This window comes from Chiloscyllium plagiosum, chromosome 35 (genome assembly GCF_004010195.1).
Source record: "Chiloscyllium plagiosum isolate BGI_BamShark_2017 chromosome 35, ASM401019v2, whole genome shotgun sequence".
NCBI classification, from domain to species: Eukaryota; Metazoa; Chordata; class Chondrichthyes; order Orectolobiformes; family Hemiscylliidae; genus Chiloscyllium; species Chiloscyllium plagiosum.
Genome location: NC_057744.1, coordinates 21,197,373 through 21,213,154, shown reverse-complemented (window position 1 = coordinate 21,213,154; position 15,782 = coordinate 21,197,373). Strand labels below are relative to the sequence as shown.

At 40.1% G+C, this 15,782-nt stretch overlaps 1 protein-coding gene across 9 annotated transcripts in view; it reads right to left on the bottom strand.

The window, feature by feature from the left end:
* The window catches only part of LOC122540691 (protein Aster-B-like), a 640,121-nt gene that overhangs the window by 142,047 nt on the left and 482,292 nt on the right, over positions 1-15,782 (bottom strand). For all 9 annotated transcript variants that reach the window (XM_043676778.1, XM_043676779.1, XM_043676776.1 and 6 more), the window contains one exon: positions 3,930-4,137. In XM_043676778.1, the coding sequence (XP_043532713.1) occupies positions 3,930-4,137 (208 nt within the window). The remainder of the gene's footprint in view (positions 1-3,929; positions 4,138-15,782) is intronic.

Below are 15,782 nucleotides of genomic sequence, written 5' to 3'. Positions count from 1 at the left end.
ACATCCAAAATCCATTTTAAAAATATCTCGATGGGTAAATGAATAGCAAGGATTTAGAGGGATACAGGCCAAATGCTGTCAAATGGGAATAAATCAATTCAGGATCTCTAGTTAGCATGGACAAATTGGACTGAAAGATCTGTTTCTGTGCTGTCCAACTCTACGACTCTATATGCTTCCTCAGGAAAGGTGCACAAGAGCACCAAGTGCTTAGTTGCCGAACTTGTGAACTGAAGAGCAAAATGTTGCATCAGAAAAGTTGCTCCTGCATACAGTGGACCAGGTACCATGAATCTCATACAACAGAACACTATAACTGCAAATAGAAAGATTCCAAACTCTGTTAATTTGGGAGGATATTTTCTAACAAAGTTTTCCTCCAGTTATATTATAAATAAAGTTGGGGGTTTTTGTTTTGTGTCTAGACAGGTGTTTCATAGAACCAAGTGGTAAGTTTGGGGTGGACTTAAAATGCAATGTAGATGAAGAGGTCAAATGTGCAGCTGATATGTATTGCTGTGTCCCATCAAATGGAAGCATGATATTTAAGAATATTAGTAATCAATGTCTTGGAGTTCATCACAGAGACTCAGAAATCATTTGCATTAATGAGTGAAATATAAATCACCCTATTTATCCTTAAATATCTCCTAAATGCTCAGCTGACGAGACCTTGCAAAGGCCTAAGAACTGATTTCCTGCCTTACCACTCTTTCAGAGGACAATCATGTGTACAATATGGTTAGGGAAACTATGGAGAAAGAAATATTTTAAAAATCAGAAATATAAAAAAGTTGGAAATATGGCAGAGACAGAAATGAAATCAAACTGATTGCACTTAGTTACAAACTGTTCAAAATCTGACAAGACTGTCTAATAGAATGAATATCAAAGTTAATCTGCAAGAAATTAAAAATTCAAATCATTACCCTGTCATCCCTATTTTAGTATTCTCTCTTCAGGTGTATTAAAGTAGTTGCATATTTTAGGTTTTTAAGATGGCATTTTTTTAGTTTTTTTGCATTATGAAAAGATGGAGACTACAAATTTGGGTAAGATTATCAAAATAATTAGTGATAGCGTGCAGAGAGAAAATTACCATAAATAAACAAAAAATCAATATATCTCGGGCCCTTTGCTACTAAAGAATGCCTGAAGTTAAATAACACAGACATTATTCCACAAACAGCTCGTGACAATAACAGATAACTGTATTTTTGGAATGTATATTAGCCATGGCACTCCTTGGTCATCTTCAAAATGGTATCATGGCATCTCCTTACCCGAGAGGACAGATGCAGCATTTATTTATTGTCTCTTTCAAAGATGACATGTCAAAAGTGTACCATTCATTTGTATTACACTGCAGCCTTGATTTTTGCGCTCAAATCTCAGGAGTGGAATTGAACTTCAAGCTTCCAACCCAGAGGCAACAAATCTATAATTAAGCCATACCTAACATCATAACAACTTATATCAGTAAACAATCTTGTTAGAAATCATTGATTTGTTTTTCAGCAGGCTTATCACCCTATGGAACAAGCTACCTTCAAAATTCTCAGAGAAATGCATCAAGGGCTGTGTTCATTAGTCACATTTAGCTGCTGAAGGATTATAGGTAGTTCTGGCTCCTGAAGCTGTCTTAAATGTTTTATAAAAAAAAAAATTCCTCTCGACTACGGTTGCTGAAGTTGTGTGCCTTTTTGTTATAAACATAGTGCAGCTGCATGACCAATTACACAGTTTGGAAATGAAGATCTACGAATTTAAGTTAACAGAAATTTTTAAAAATACTATGAACTCGATAGGTACCTAAATAACATGAGGAAAATCAGAATATGGATAGGTACACTGAGGAACAGCACATTAAGCTTAATAATAATTACATTAGAATGACTTTAAGCATTACAAATAACTACGTTGTCTCAATATTTACCTGAGAAACTAATATGTTGCTGCTACACCAGAATAGTGCAAAACCTATTTGAAGATACTTAAAAAAAAAAATCAATAACTAATAACTATGTCATAATTGGAGGGAACACAACCTGTCATCTGGATGGATCATATTATAAATTAGTACAAATGTTTGGTTTCGAGCCTAGACATCTAACAGACTATTGAACCAGCAGAGTCCCAGGGAAAATGCTGCTTGCTTTACAACTCTAGCTGTCTGATTTTTTTTCTGTCAACTGAAAAATGTTAACGTAGTCAAGAATAATAGGTTGCAGGTATCTACAATTTCTGCTACTGCTACTTTAATACGTCTGAATAGATCAATAGGTTAATAATAGGTCATTATTATAATTGATTTGAATGTTAACGTTGGAGGTATGATTAGTAAGCTTGCAGATGACATTAAAATTGGAAATATAGCGGATAGCCAAGAAGCGTACCTCAGACTACAACACAATCTTGATCAGGTGGGCCAATGGCCCGAGAAGTGGCAGATGGGGTTTAATTTAGATAAATATAAGGTGCTGCACTTTGGAAAGGCAAATCTGGGCAGAACTTAACCACTTAATGGTAAGGTCCTGGGAGTGTTGCTGAACAAAGAGACCTTGGAGTGCAGGTTCATAGTACCTTGAAAGTGGAGTCACAAGTAGATGGGATCATGAAGAAGGTGTTTATGCTTGCCGTTACTGGTCAGTGAATTGAATATAAGAGTTCGGAGGTCATGTTGCGGCTGTACAGAACATTAGTTAGGCCACTTTGGGAATACTTTGTGCAATTCTTCTCTCCCTGTTACAGGAAGGTTGATGTGGAACTTGTAAGGGTTCAGAAAACACTTACAAGGATTTTGCCAGGGTTAGAGGTATCCTCGCTTCATTAAACAGTTTAACGTTTGATTTTTTTTGAAGGAAGCATTAAATAATTTTCAGAATTGAGAGTTTTGCTTTTACTTGTACAATTGGTTAGCCTGATCTCCAATTCTAGGTTGTTCCCAAATCTCCGAAGTACTCAACTGTTAGGATATATTTGCACAGATAAACAGTCCAAATGATAATTGTGTAAATCTAGCAGTTCAGTGGGTTATTTAATTATGAAATGCATTGCCATTAAAGCCTATCCAGTCTTCACCTGACATGCATTAAAAACTAGGCAGTCATAAGGAATGGGGCAATGATTCTTGAGGTGCTGTGGGTGTGTGCCTACCTCTGGATTAGGCGGCCCAGATGCAATCCCATTTGTTCCAGAGGTGTGCAATAACATCACTGAACATGCAGATTAGAAAGTATCTGGAAAATATTTGGTGAGGATTGGATATTTTGACTGGTTTTCTTCTCTGTTACCCAAGTGAGGTGAAGTAAATTTTAACCTGCGTACTTTTGATGCATCTGAGATTATTCATCTTAACATAAATTGGAGATTCAATGGGGACTTGCCCTCTCTGAATGTTTCAGACAGATCTAAAGAAGCCTAATCAAATTAATCAGTGAATAGTCCCTAAAGCTTTGAAACAAACAATTTGGGTGTGCTGATAAAAGACAAACTTGATCATGGTCCAGATCACTGTAAATTACATCTGAAATATGAAAACTCATTCAGGACATTAGTCAACTAATAACTACAAATATGAGTAAAATGAATAATATTTCACAGGAACACAAGTACAGCACCCAGGGGAATCTCTTTGAACAAAACCAGCTAACGACTTTTAGGAGTTGTAAAAACAATTAAAATATTAACTGGCAATTTTAAACAATTAGGACTAAAAACGTTTCTGAATATTTTAACTTAATTTCTTCAATGTAAGTGTGCCTTTCCTCAGAATGATTATTTGTAAGGCTTTTACCACATACCTATATTGCTCAATAATGGGCCTTCAGTACTGACATAAAGGTATAAAATCTTTTCATAGTAGTGACACCCCATAACCTCCTTTCACAACTAATTCCTCAGTTCTTACCACAAAACCCCACTCTCACCTTGGAGTTCTTGCTGCTTCGACCTGACTGGGAAGAGTAGCTCCGTTGGATACCCTGTTCTGGGGTGGAAGGTGATTTGTCTGAGGAATGGTCCGAGCCCTTCTCCACCATTGTCTCACCCTCTAGGTTCTGAGGAATTGGGGATCTTGATCGTTTCCTCAGGATGGGTGAGCAGGCTGGGGTGCTCCGAGCAGAATTACTGGCAGTACTGTTGACAAAAAGACAGAATCTTGTAAGAAAGTATCAGAGCTGCAAGTGTATAGCCACTTACAGACCTTGTGCCAACATTTCTTTTCAGTTGTTAATCAGTTTAAAATTCCTTCCGTTCTGCATCCCAGGGGATTAACAAGTTTCTGACCTTTATTTTTCAATAAGTAAGCTTTCATTTCCGCTTGCACATTCTATTGTATATATGCGATCGAGCTCACAAGAGAAATATGTTCTGTAGTCTTCCTCCATGAATTAGAATTAGAATTCCTACAGTGTGGAAACAGACCCTTCAGCCCAACAAGTCCACACCGATCCTTTAAAGAGTAACTCACCCAGACCCATTCCGCTATCCTATATTCACCCCTGACTAATGCACTGAGCCTACACATCCCCGAACACTATGGGCAATTTAGCATGGCCAATTCATCTAACCTGCACATCCTTGGCCTGTGGGAGGAAACCGGAGCACCCAGAGGAAACTCATTAAGACGCGGGAAGAATGTGTAAACTCCACACAGACGGTCGCCCGAGGCTGGAATCAAACTGGGGTCCCGGGTGCTGTGAGGCAGCATGCTAATCACTGAGCCACTGTGCTGCCCTTAAAAGTAATGACTCAAACTCCACCATCCCTCACGGCAGGATTTGAACCTGAATCCCCAGGACAAGGTCAGCATCTCAGGATTAATAGGTTGGTGATAATACCATGAGGCCATCACCTCCCCTTCTCAGGACACTGCTTTTTAGGTGGTTTGTCCCCAATAATAAAGGGCAGCAAGGTATTCACTCTCTAGGTTACGCAGCCTCTATGGGGTGAAACTAATACTGTTAATAGTTGAGAACAGGTCAATCAAAATTATCAATAAAACAATTTTCACTCTTGCATAAAAACGCCATTGTATGAACTATGTATACAGAACATAGAACATTACAGCACAGCACAGTCCCTTCAGCCTTTGATGTTGCACTGTCCTGTGAAACAAATCTGAAGTCCACCTAACCTGCACTATTCCATTCTCGTCCATATGCCTATCCAATTACCATTTAAATGCCCTTAAAGTTGGCGAGTCTACAACTGTTGTAGGCAGTGCGTTCCACACCCCTATTATTCTCTGAGTAAAGAAACTACCTCTGACATCTGTCCTATCTATCACCCCTCAAATTGAAGCTATGCCCCATCTTGTGAGCCATTACCATCCTCGGAAAACGCTCTCATTGACCAACCTATCTAACCCTCTGATTATCTTACATGCCTCAATTAAGTCACTTCTCAACCTTCTCTAATGAAAACAGCCTCAAGTCCCTCAACCTTTCCTCATAAGACCTTCCCTCCATACCAGGCAACATGCTAGTAAATCTCCTCTGAACCCTTTCCAAAGCTTTCACATCCTTCCTATAATGTGGTGACCAGAACTGCACGCAATACCCCAAGTGCGGCTACACCAGAATTTTGTACAGCTGCAGCATGACCTCATGGTTCTGAAACTCAATCCCTCTACTAATAAAAGTTAACACACCGCATGCATTCTTAACAACCCGATCAACCTGGGTGGCAATTTGAGGAATCTATGTACATGGAAACTAAGATCTCTCTGCTTATCTACACTACCAAGAATCTTACCATTACCCCAGTATTCTGCATTCCTGTTACTCCTACCAAAGTGATTCACCTCACACATTTCTGCATTAAACTCCATTTGCCACCTCTCAGCCTTGCTCTGCAGCTTAACTATGCCGTCTATAAACTACAACATCCTTTGGCACTATCCACATCTGTACTGACCTTAGTGTCGTCCACAAATTTACTAACCCATCCTTCTACACTCTCATCCAGGTCATTTATAAAAATGACAAAACAGCAGTGGACCTTAAACAGATCATCGCAGTACACCACGAATAAGTGAACTTCAGGATGAACATTTCCCATCAACCACCATGCTCTGTCTTCTTTCAGCTAGCCAATTTCTGATCCAAACCACCAAATCACCCTCAATCCCATTCTTCCGTACTTTGTGCAGTAACCTACCATGGGGAACCTTATCAAACACCTTACTGAAATCCATATACACCACATCAACGGCTTTACCCTCATCTACCTGCTTGGTCACCATCTCAAAGAACTCAATAAAGGTTTGTGAGGCATGACCTACCTTTCACAAAACCTTGTTGACTATCCCTAATCAATTTATTCCTTCCTAGATGATTATAAATCCTCCCTCTTCTAATCTTTTCCAACACTTTACCCATAACCGGAGTAAGGCTCACAGGTCTATAACTACCAGGATTGCCTCGACTCCCCTTCTTAAACAAGGGAACAACATTTGCTATCCGCCAGTCTTCTGATACAATTCCTGAGGACAATGACGACATAAAGATCAAAGCCAAAGGCTCTGTAATCTCCTCCCTGGCTTCCCAGAGAATCTTAGGATAAACTCCACCCGGCCCAGCAGATGTATCTATTTTCACATTTTCCAGAATTTCTAACACTTCCTCCTTGTGAACCTCAATTCCATCTAGACCACTAGCCTGTATCTAAGTATTCTACTTTACAACATTGTCTTTTTCCAGTGTGAATACTGATGAAAAATATTCATTTAGCGCTTCCCCATCTCCTCAAACTCCCACTACGGTCCTTGATTGGTCCTAATTTTACTCTAGTCATTTTTTTATCCCTATTATACTTTTCTAAAACTTTATGGTTATTGCCAACAACTTCTCATGTCCCCTCCTCGCTCACCTTTGCTCTCTGTTTCAGTCTTTCCTGGCTACCTTGGAACTCCCAATCGCCTTAACTGGCCTTCACATCTCGGCCTAACATAAGCCTTCTTCTTCCTCTTGACAAGCGATTCAGTATTTGAATCAAATTGAATTTGAATTGAATATATTGTCATGTGTACCGAGGCACAGTGAAAAGCTTTGTCTTGTGAGCAATACAGAGTTAAGTAGCATAGATAAGTAAATAATAGGTAAACAGTGGCAAAAACAAAAACACAGGTACAGGCGAATGTTAAGAGTTTGAGAGTCCATTCAGTATTCTAACAACAGTAGGGTAGAAACTGTTTCGAAACCGGTTAGTGGGTGTGTTCAGGCTTCTGTACCTTCTCCTTGATGGCAAAAGTTGTAGAAAAACATTGCCAGGCTGGGATGGATCTTTGAGAATGCTGGCGGTCTTTCGTTGACAGCAGGTCTGGTAGATGGATTCCATCAATGGGAGGTTGCCCTTTGTGATTATCTGGGCCGAGTTCACCACTCTCTGTAACCGTCTCCAATCTTGAATGATACAGTTGCCATACCAGGTAGTGATACATCCAGACAGAATGCTCTCGATGGTGCACCTATAAAGGTTGGCAAGGGTATTCGCCGTCATGCCAAATTTCCTCAGCTGCTTGAGGAAGAGGAGACGTTATTGGGCCTTTGTAACCAATGTGTCCACATGAAGAGTCCAAGAAAGCTTGTTGTGGATGACTACTCCCAGGAGCTTGACATTCTCCACCCCTTCCACCTCTGTGCAGTTAATGTGTAGGGGGGCATGAGCAACATTCAGCCAAAAGTCCTTGGTTCTGCTGGCATTGAGAGCTAGGTTGTTCTCTGCACCATTTTTCCAGGTCTTCCACCTCCCATTTGTAGTCTGTTTTGTCGCTACCTGAAATTTGACCGATATTTGGTGACGCAGTCATGGGTATACAGTGAGTACAGTAGGGGGCCAAGTACACACCCCTGGGGGACTCCAGTGTTGAATGTTAATGTAAATGAAATATTGTCCCCAATCTTCACTGATTGTGGCCTCTGGTCCAGGAAACTGAGAATCCAGTTGCAGAGAGTGGGGATTAGTCCGAGATCATTAAGTTTAGCAATCGGTCTCCAGGGGACAATCGTGTTGAAGACTGAACTGCAGTCAATGAGTAGGATTCTTATGTAGCTGTCCTTGGCGTCAAGATGTTCTAGGGAGGAGTGAAGGGCAAGCCATATGGCATCTCATGCGGCTCTGTTGGTCCGATAGGCAAACTGGAGTTGGTCAAGAGAAGTGGGGAGGCTAGATTTGATAAATGCCATGATCAGCCTTTCAAAGCACTTCATGACCACTGAGGTTAGGGCCACTGGGCGGTAATCATTGAGACATGCTGTATGAGCCTTCTTAGACACAGGGATGATGTTGGCCCTCTTGAAACAGGCTGGGACAGTGGCCTGCTGTGAGGAGAGGTTGAAGATGTCCAAGAAGATCTCTGCCAGTTGATCTGCGCATGCTCCGAGTGCACGACCTGATACTCTTTCTGGTTCCATCGCTTTCCTTGGATTCACATGAAGGAAAACTATTTTGGCCTCTGATGCAGTGACTGTTGGGATAGGTGCTTCATGACTTGTCGAAATAGGTGTTACCTCTCCACCGAAATTCTGCTCAAAGCGAGCATAGAAAGCATTGAGATGATCTGGGAGGGATGTGTCATTGTCTGCTATCTTGCACTGTCTCTTTTTAGAATCTGTGATGTGTTTCAGTCCTTACCATAGTCGCCGGGTGTCTGTCTGGTAAACCACAGCTCCTGCGCTCAACAACATCCTCCCTGTCTGACAGGTACATACTTATCAAGGACACAAAGTAGCTGTTCCTTGAATAAGTTCCACATTTCTATTGTGCCCATTCCTTGCAGTTTCCTTTCCCAATCTATACATCCTAAATTTTGTCTAATCGCATCTTAATTGCCTTTCCCGCAGCTGTAGCTTTTGCCCTCAGGTGTATACCTATCCCTTTCTATCACTGAAGTAAACATAACTGAAATGTGGTCACTATCACCAACTTGCTCACCCACCTCCAAATCTAACACTTGGCCGGGTTCATTACCCAGTACCAAATCCAATGTGGCCTCATCCCTTGATGGTCTGTCTACGTACTATGTCAGAAAACCCTCCTGCACACACTGGACAAAAACTGACCCACCTAAACTACTTAAACTATAATATTCCAGTCAATATTTGGGAAGTTAAAGTCCCCCATAACAACTACTCTGTCACTCTCGCTCTTAACGAGAATCATCTTTGCTATCCTTTCCTCTACATCTCTGGAACTATTCGGAAGCCTATAGAAAACTACCACAGGGAGACCTCTCCTTTCTTGTTTCTAATCTCAGCACATTCTACATCAGTTGATGAGTCCTCAAATGTTCTTTCTGCAGCTGTAATACTGTCCTTAACTAACAATGCCACACCCCCACCTCTTTTTAGCATTTTCTCTGTTCTTACTGAAACATCAAAATCCCAGAACTCGCAACAACCATTCCTGTCCCTGCTCTACCCACGTCTCTGAAATGACCACAACCTCGAAATCCCAGGTACTGACCCATACTGCAAGTTCAATTCTTTTGCAACTCTCAATACAGGTGCATGACGTACTATTAAAGTCCACATGGAATATCTCTCTGCATTACATGTGCGCAATATTCCTGTATAATGCACAGCTGTTGTGTAATTTCTCCATGTTTCAGTTTTTCTGGAATAGTCTTAGATTGTGTATCATTGCCGAACATTCTTTTATATTATAAATTCCTATGCCACTGTTTGTTATAAATATAGCAAAATGCTCCTAATTGAGTGATCCATCGTACATGAGATGAAGCATTTGTGAGCTTGACTCTAACTTGATCTGAAGGATACATTTTCCCTCATCATTCTTTTAACCTTAGTCATTTATCCCATTTTCTCTCATCCTGTTGATTGTTGATTATAAAGGCATTCATAGAATCCCTGCAAAGATTGATGTAACATTTAAACAAAAAAATCGAATTTTGGGTTGTTAGCTGAAGAGGATGACACAACAAAATTTCACATTTTAAAAACTGAAAGTTCCATTGAGTACACACTATTTTCTTTACGAGATAAGTTGTACTTTAAAATTCAAAAAGCAATGTTCCTCTCTTGTACTTATCACACTTTGTGCTTTCAACAAAATTACAGTCCTAATGACAAACACATTCCTCCTAGCCAACACATGGTCCCAGCTTTCAATTCCCTGTTTTGCTGAGTAGTAACTTCATATCACAGCCCCCAGGCACTTACCTTAATTTTTGGAGAATTTACCAAATTTCAAAACTGGAGAGTATCAGAATTCCACTATCAGCACTAAAGCCTGTCCTGATGATGGGCGGCACGGTGGCTCAGTGGTTACTGTTGCTGACTCACAGTGTCAGGGACCCGGGTTCGATTCCCACCTCAGGTGACTGTGTAGAATTTACATATTCTCCCCATGTCTGCATCGGTTTCCTCTAGGTGCTCCAGTTTCCTCCCATAGTCCAAAAATGTGCAGGCTAGGTGAACTACCCATGCCAAATTCCATAGCGTTTAGGGACCTGTAGGTTAGGTACATTAGAGGGAGAAATGTAGAATAACAGCATAGGGGTCTGGGTGGGATACACCCCAGAGGGTCGGTGTGGATTTGTTGGGCAAAATGGCCTGTTTCAACACTGTAGGGATTCCATATTCTTACCCTCTGGTCACACCAAAATCTCCTGGGAACATTCGGTGGCTGCAGGATGTGTCTTTTCAGTCAAATACATCTATCTCCTGCATCCAGCTATGGAGGTTCATAAGGTTAGAGACAAAAAAAACTGCAGATGCTGTAATCCAAGGTACAAAACAGGAGGCGAGAAGAACACAGCAAGCCAGGCAGCATCAGGAGGTGTCGAATTTTTGGATGTAGCCCTCCTTCAGGAGGTTCACAAAGCCAAGCTGCTATATTCTCTGTTGGCCACACAAGTCTGCTGCCAGTCTGTGAATTTCATTGATTAGTTGATTAAAGTATAAAATGACCTCAAAAATGGTTTCTGCTGCACTCATCCCCACACATCAGCCTTGCATCCAGCTAGAAATGCTGATTAGCTATTCTTCACCCCAATTATTTTTCATCTTCGGAGTTAATGAACAATTCACAATGACTTTTTTTAACTCAATACTTTTTGCAACTTTGGGAGAACTATAGTCTATTTATTATAAATACAGAGACCACGATCCTGATCTCCAACCATGACCATCTTACAGCACTCTGCTTAAACTACCCAGGCCCAGCAGATTTCTGAACAGGTCACATGGCCTCCTCAGTTTACCTCTAATTAAAGATTACAATCCTCAACACTGCACTCATATTACTTCTTTTGGTACCTCATATTATTTCTGCCTGATCCCTAATACATCGTACCATCCAACTGCTCAAAGCACAGGAGCTCTTCTGGTCAACGTCCCAGCTGCATTCTCCTTGAAAAGACTCCTTCTCACTTTCCTACTACTGCTTAGCTAAGAGCAACTCACTCAGCAATTCTCAGGCCTTCCTGGTTTTCATGTATTCAGTATCTAACTGAATAGTCTTTCTGCATCACCAGGGGAGCCACGTGTATGGCCTTCTGGTATAATTGTATTTGACTCTTCATCTTTTTAGAGTATTCCAGACACAACAGCATTTATAGAAATTAAGCATGCTTGCAAGAAAAATACTCTCCATTATATGAGTTAACCAGGCATCATGGAACAGAGTACAATTTTTTTTCAGTTAAAAACTTTACTACAATCTGTTGTGCAGCAACTGGGAAAAACAGCTCATTTTAAATCTTCATACAGTGTGTTAACACATTTTCTAATCATAGGTTTTGGAGAAAAGTGGGTAAACAGCATGACTTTAATGTTTAGACGACTATAGTGCATCCAGGCATCTGCACCAAGCAATACAAGTCATTTATTCACTGAAAAATTAATTATTTAGTTCTGCTTTAAGAATAACAACTCCAAAAATTATGCTCCAGGATTCTCAAGTTTTACTTGAGAAGCGTTGTTTTGCCCTTAATAGAACTGGCTTGATTTCATGGGCAACAAGTCAAATACTAAGCCTTGAGCATTAAGATAGAATAACATCAGGAATGGGGAAAAGTACTCACTTGTTCAATTTTGTGGTGTCAAACCCTGGATTTGTCAGTAACTTTAAACTTCTGCTGGCAAAGTTGGCTTTGTCTCACCAATATTTGTAGATTTAAAAAAAAATGTGGGGAATGAGGCAGGGTGACATTGTAACTGTTGCTGGGAGGTGGAGCAATGTCAGACAGTGGGAAGAGTTGGCAGGGAGGTTTGGAAATCACAAAGCAGCTCAGGAGGAGGATTGTGTTTCCAAGAGCAAGAAAAAAGTACAGTAGAATCTGTTTTAAATATTACACAAATGTGATTCTCTTTTGGCTTTGGGTAGAAGATAACAGAATGAAAAGATTGTACAGGAAACACCAAAATGGGTATATCCTCTTGCCACTGCGGTGCTTTTTTGATTCCAGACTGGGGCCATTAGAGAGAGGGAGCAAACAAAGGGAGGGCTGACGAAAAATACTCTTCTCGGGCAGATGTCAAGGAATCATGGATTTTATCATTTCAATAAGCTAACAAAGATAGGCTGATGGGACTGGAGATAGAAAGTAAGCAATTATTTCACCCTATTAACATATATGTTGAGCCAAAATCTTGATCCCTTGTCGCATAGAGCAAGAAAGATGACACTTTTAACAAATAAAACATTTCACAATTTTTTTAATGATAATATAATTATCAATGCAACAGTAAAAGAATTCTAACTCTTTCACAACATACAGAAGTATTTTCATACAAAAGTTTGATTTTGTATTGAAGTGATGAAGTTGCTGAATTACAAGTATGTCTAATACATTTTGTACAAGAGTACAAGATGCAGATGGCTGAATTAATCAGTAGTACAGACGATACCGATGCAATGACATAGCTGTTACTTCATATTGTTTTCTGCCTATGGGGAATGGAACACCATGTAAGTTAAATGTCCATCTGAAGAGAGGGGCAACTAGTCATTGGTTCTCTGTTAATATGAGTTTGAATCTAAATTTAATTTGGAAAGTTTCACTCCTGATTCAAAATTAAAAAAAATGAGATGGTATGTATGTGGCATGAATATTCACAACTGGATCTGAGGTGAATAGTATAGATGCATCCAAGGAAAAGCTTGAGAAACACATTAGGGAGAAGGTAACAGAAGGTTACGCTGACAAAGTTAGATGATGAAGAACGGAAGATGGCTTAAGTAAAACTCAAATTGAACAACCAATAATTTCTGGCCATATTTGTTGAACATACCAATATTGCATTTGGACTGAGACACCCAAGATTCATTCAATCTTCTGTAAAGTCTTGTTTTCTGATATGCTTGGCGGCACGGTGGCACAGTGGTTAGCACTGCTGCCTCGCAGCGCCAGAGACCCGGGTTCAATTCCCGCCTCAGGCGACTGACTGTGTGGAGTTTGCACATTCTCCCCGTGTCTGCGTGGGTTTCCTCCGGGTGCTCCGGTTTCCTCCCACAGTCCAAAGATGTGCAAGTCAGGTGAATTGGCCATGTTAAATTGTCCGTAGTGTTGGTTAGGGGTAAATGTAGGGGTATGGGTGGTTTGCGCTTCGGCGGGTCGGTGTGGACTTGTTGGGCCGAAGGGCCTGTTTCCACACTGTAAAGTAATCTAATCTAATCTAATAATATGAATAAAATATTTTTGCACGAACAAGTGAAACACAAATGTGGTTGGAACAAAGAACATGTGCTGTATATTTTATATGCAATGCTCCCCGCTGATTTTCTTTCCACTTAAGCCAATTTTGTGTCTGTGCCATAAGTTGAACGACTTCCCAGTGACCCAAACACTAGTTTCACATGTGTAATATTTATACATTAAAATCACTAACAAGGATTGGATACTAATGCATGATTTAGGTTTTCTGTTACCAATCTCACATTTTGGTCTCACCATATGCAATTTAAAAAACATGGCAGATGGGAATGATAGGAAATGGAGATATCACAGGAGTGTATTAATCCCTGTCAACGGGACTGGCAATGCATTCTTCTGCCAGATGATTTGCATGCACTTGACATGACCTGACTAATGTTGAGAGTGGTATCTGGATGCAAATAATTTTCATTCCTACAACTGACAGGCAGCATCACAGTAAATAACAACAGAAAAAGAAAATCTGCTGTTGGAAGAGGCAAATTTTATGCTTTTTCAGATGGCAGTTTCTCAAAAATAATGACTATATCCTTTCACAAAACACAGCTGAAGCATATTGCCCTAAGCTCAACTGTGTTGCTCATGTAGTATGAAGTACAAACTGTCCAAATTGTACCTAAATATAGCTTTATTCATTACCTTGTTTTCAGCTATTGGCCCATTATATAATTGTGGAATGAAAACGTGTAACCCTGGAGCTTTGACAATTCTCTCATTGTTCCAAGGTAATGACGTTCTTACCAGAACAAATGGAAACACGCAAAAGTAAAATTATTTGACCCGGTTCCAGTGAATATCTTGCACAAAACAGTCTGGTAATAATGTACAAAACCTCTCCTACAAAATTAACAGGTTTGATTAATGCTACCGTCACTCAATCTTCTGGAACTGAACGTCTTCAAATCTTGGTGAATAAGAACCAACTTTTATTTATTTGAATATGAATTCAACTGTACACAGATGGTTACAATAGGCACTCAGAAACAGTAGCCAGAAGTTACCCTTTTACTAAAATTATCAACTGGAACAGTCAGAACACTAGTTATGCAATGAAAATATTCTTTAAAGGTAAGGGAATTTCATGGCATGAGGAGAATGATATTCAGCGCTCATCCAAGCATATTGCAACTGAAAGATGGAGGGCAAATCCTGAAAAACAGTGTGGTTCTAAGAGGGAGTATGGGGAGCCAGTGAGGAGAGAACAAGTTCTGCTCCATTAATCCAAAAATATATGATACTAATCAGGCAGGCCTGTGATTTGATGAGCAACCAAACTGTCCACCTGAGTATGACTACTTTTGGTTCTGTGCCATTACATGGCCCCAAAGTGATTCTTCCTTCATTGATAACTGCAAGGCAGTTCTATCTTAGTTGTAGGACAATGCCAGTTATAAGATTTTGATGCAAGATTCAGCTACCAACGATAGAAGTTGCACATTGCAAGTTCTTCTTGGCTGCATGAGATCTGAGACATCTAATCATTAATTCTTAAAGATATGACTGTCATACGCAGCAAGTAATTTTGTATGGTCCCTGTATATTTTTCCCATTTAATTACAACACATTACACAAAAAAAATCAAGTCATTATCCAATACTCGAACATAAGGATCAGATTTTTAAGCATGCTCGTTCCTGATCTTGTAATTAAAAGATTTATTTAGTACAGGAAATTCACTTTCTGTCAAGGTTTTTATGGTAAGAATTTATTCACGGGATGTGTGCATCATTGGCTAGGTCAGCAGTCACTGCGCATCCCAAACTATCTAGAGAGCAGTTAAGAGTCAATCATATTGCTGTGGGTCTGGAGTTACATATCAGCCCCACCAGATAAGAACAATTGTTTCCTTTGCGAAAGGAGATTAGCAAACCAGTTAGGTTTTTCAGACAATCCATAATGCGACTCTGAACTAATAGTTTAGCGATAATACCAATGTCATAAAGTAATAAAGACAGACAGCACGGAAATAGACCCTTTGGTCCAACCATTTCAGCTATCTCAATCCAATCTAGTCCCCACCTGCCAGCACCCAGCCCACATCCATCCAAACCATTCCTATTCATATACCCGTCCAAATGTCTTTTTTCTTGAGATCTGCTAC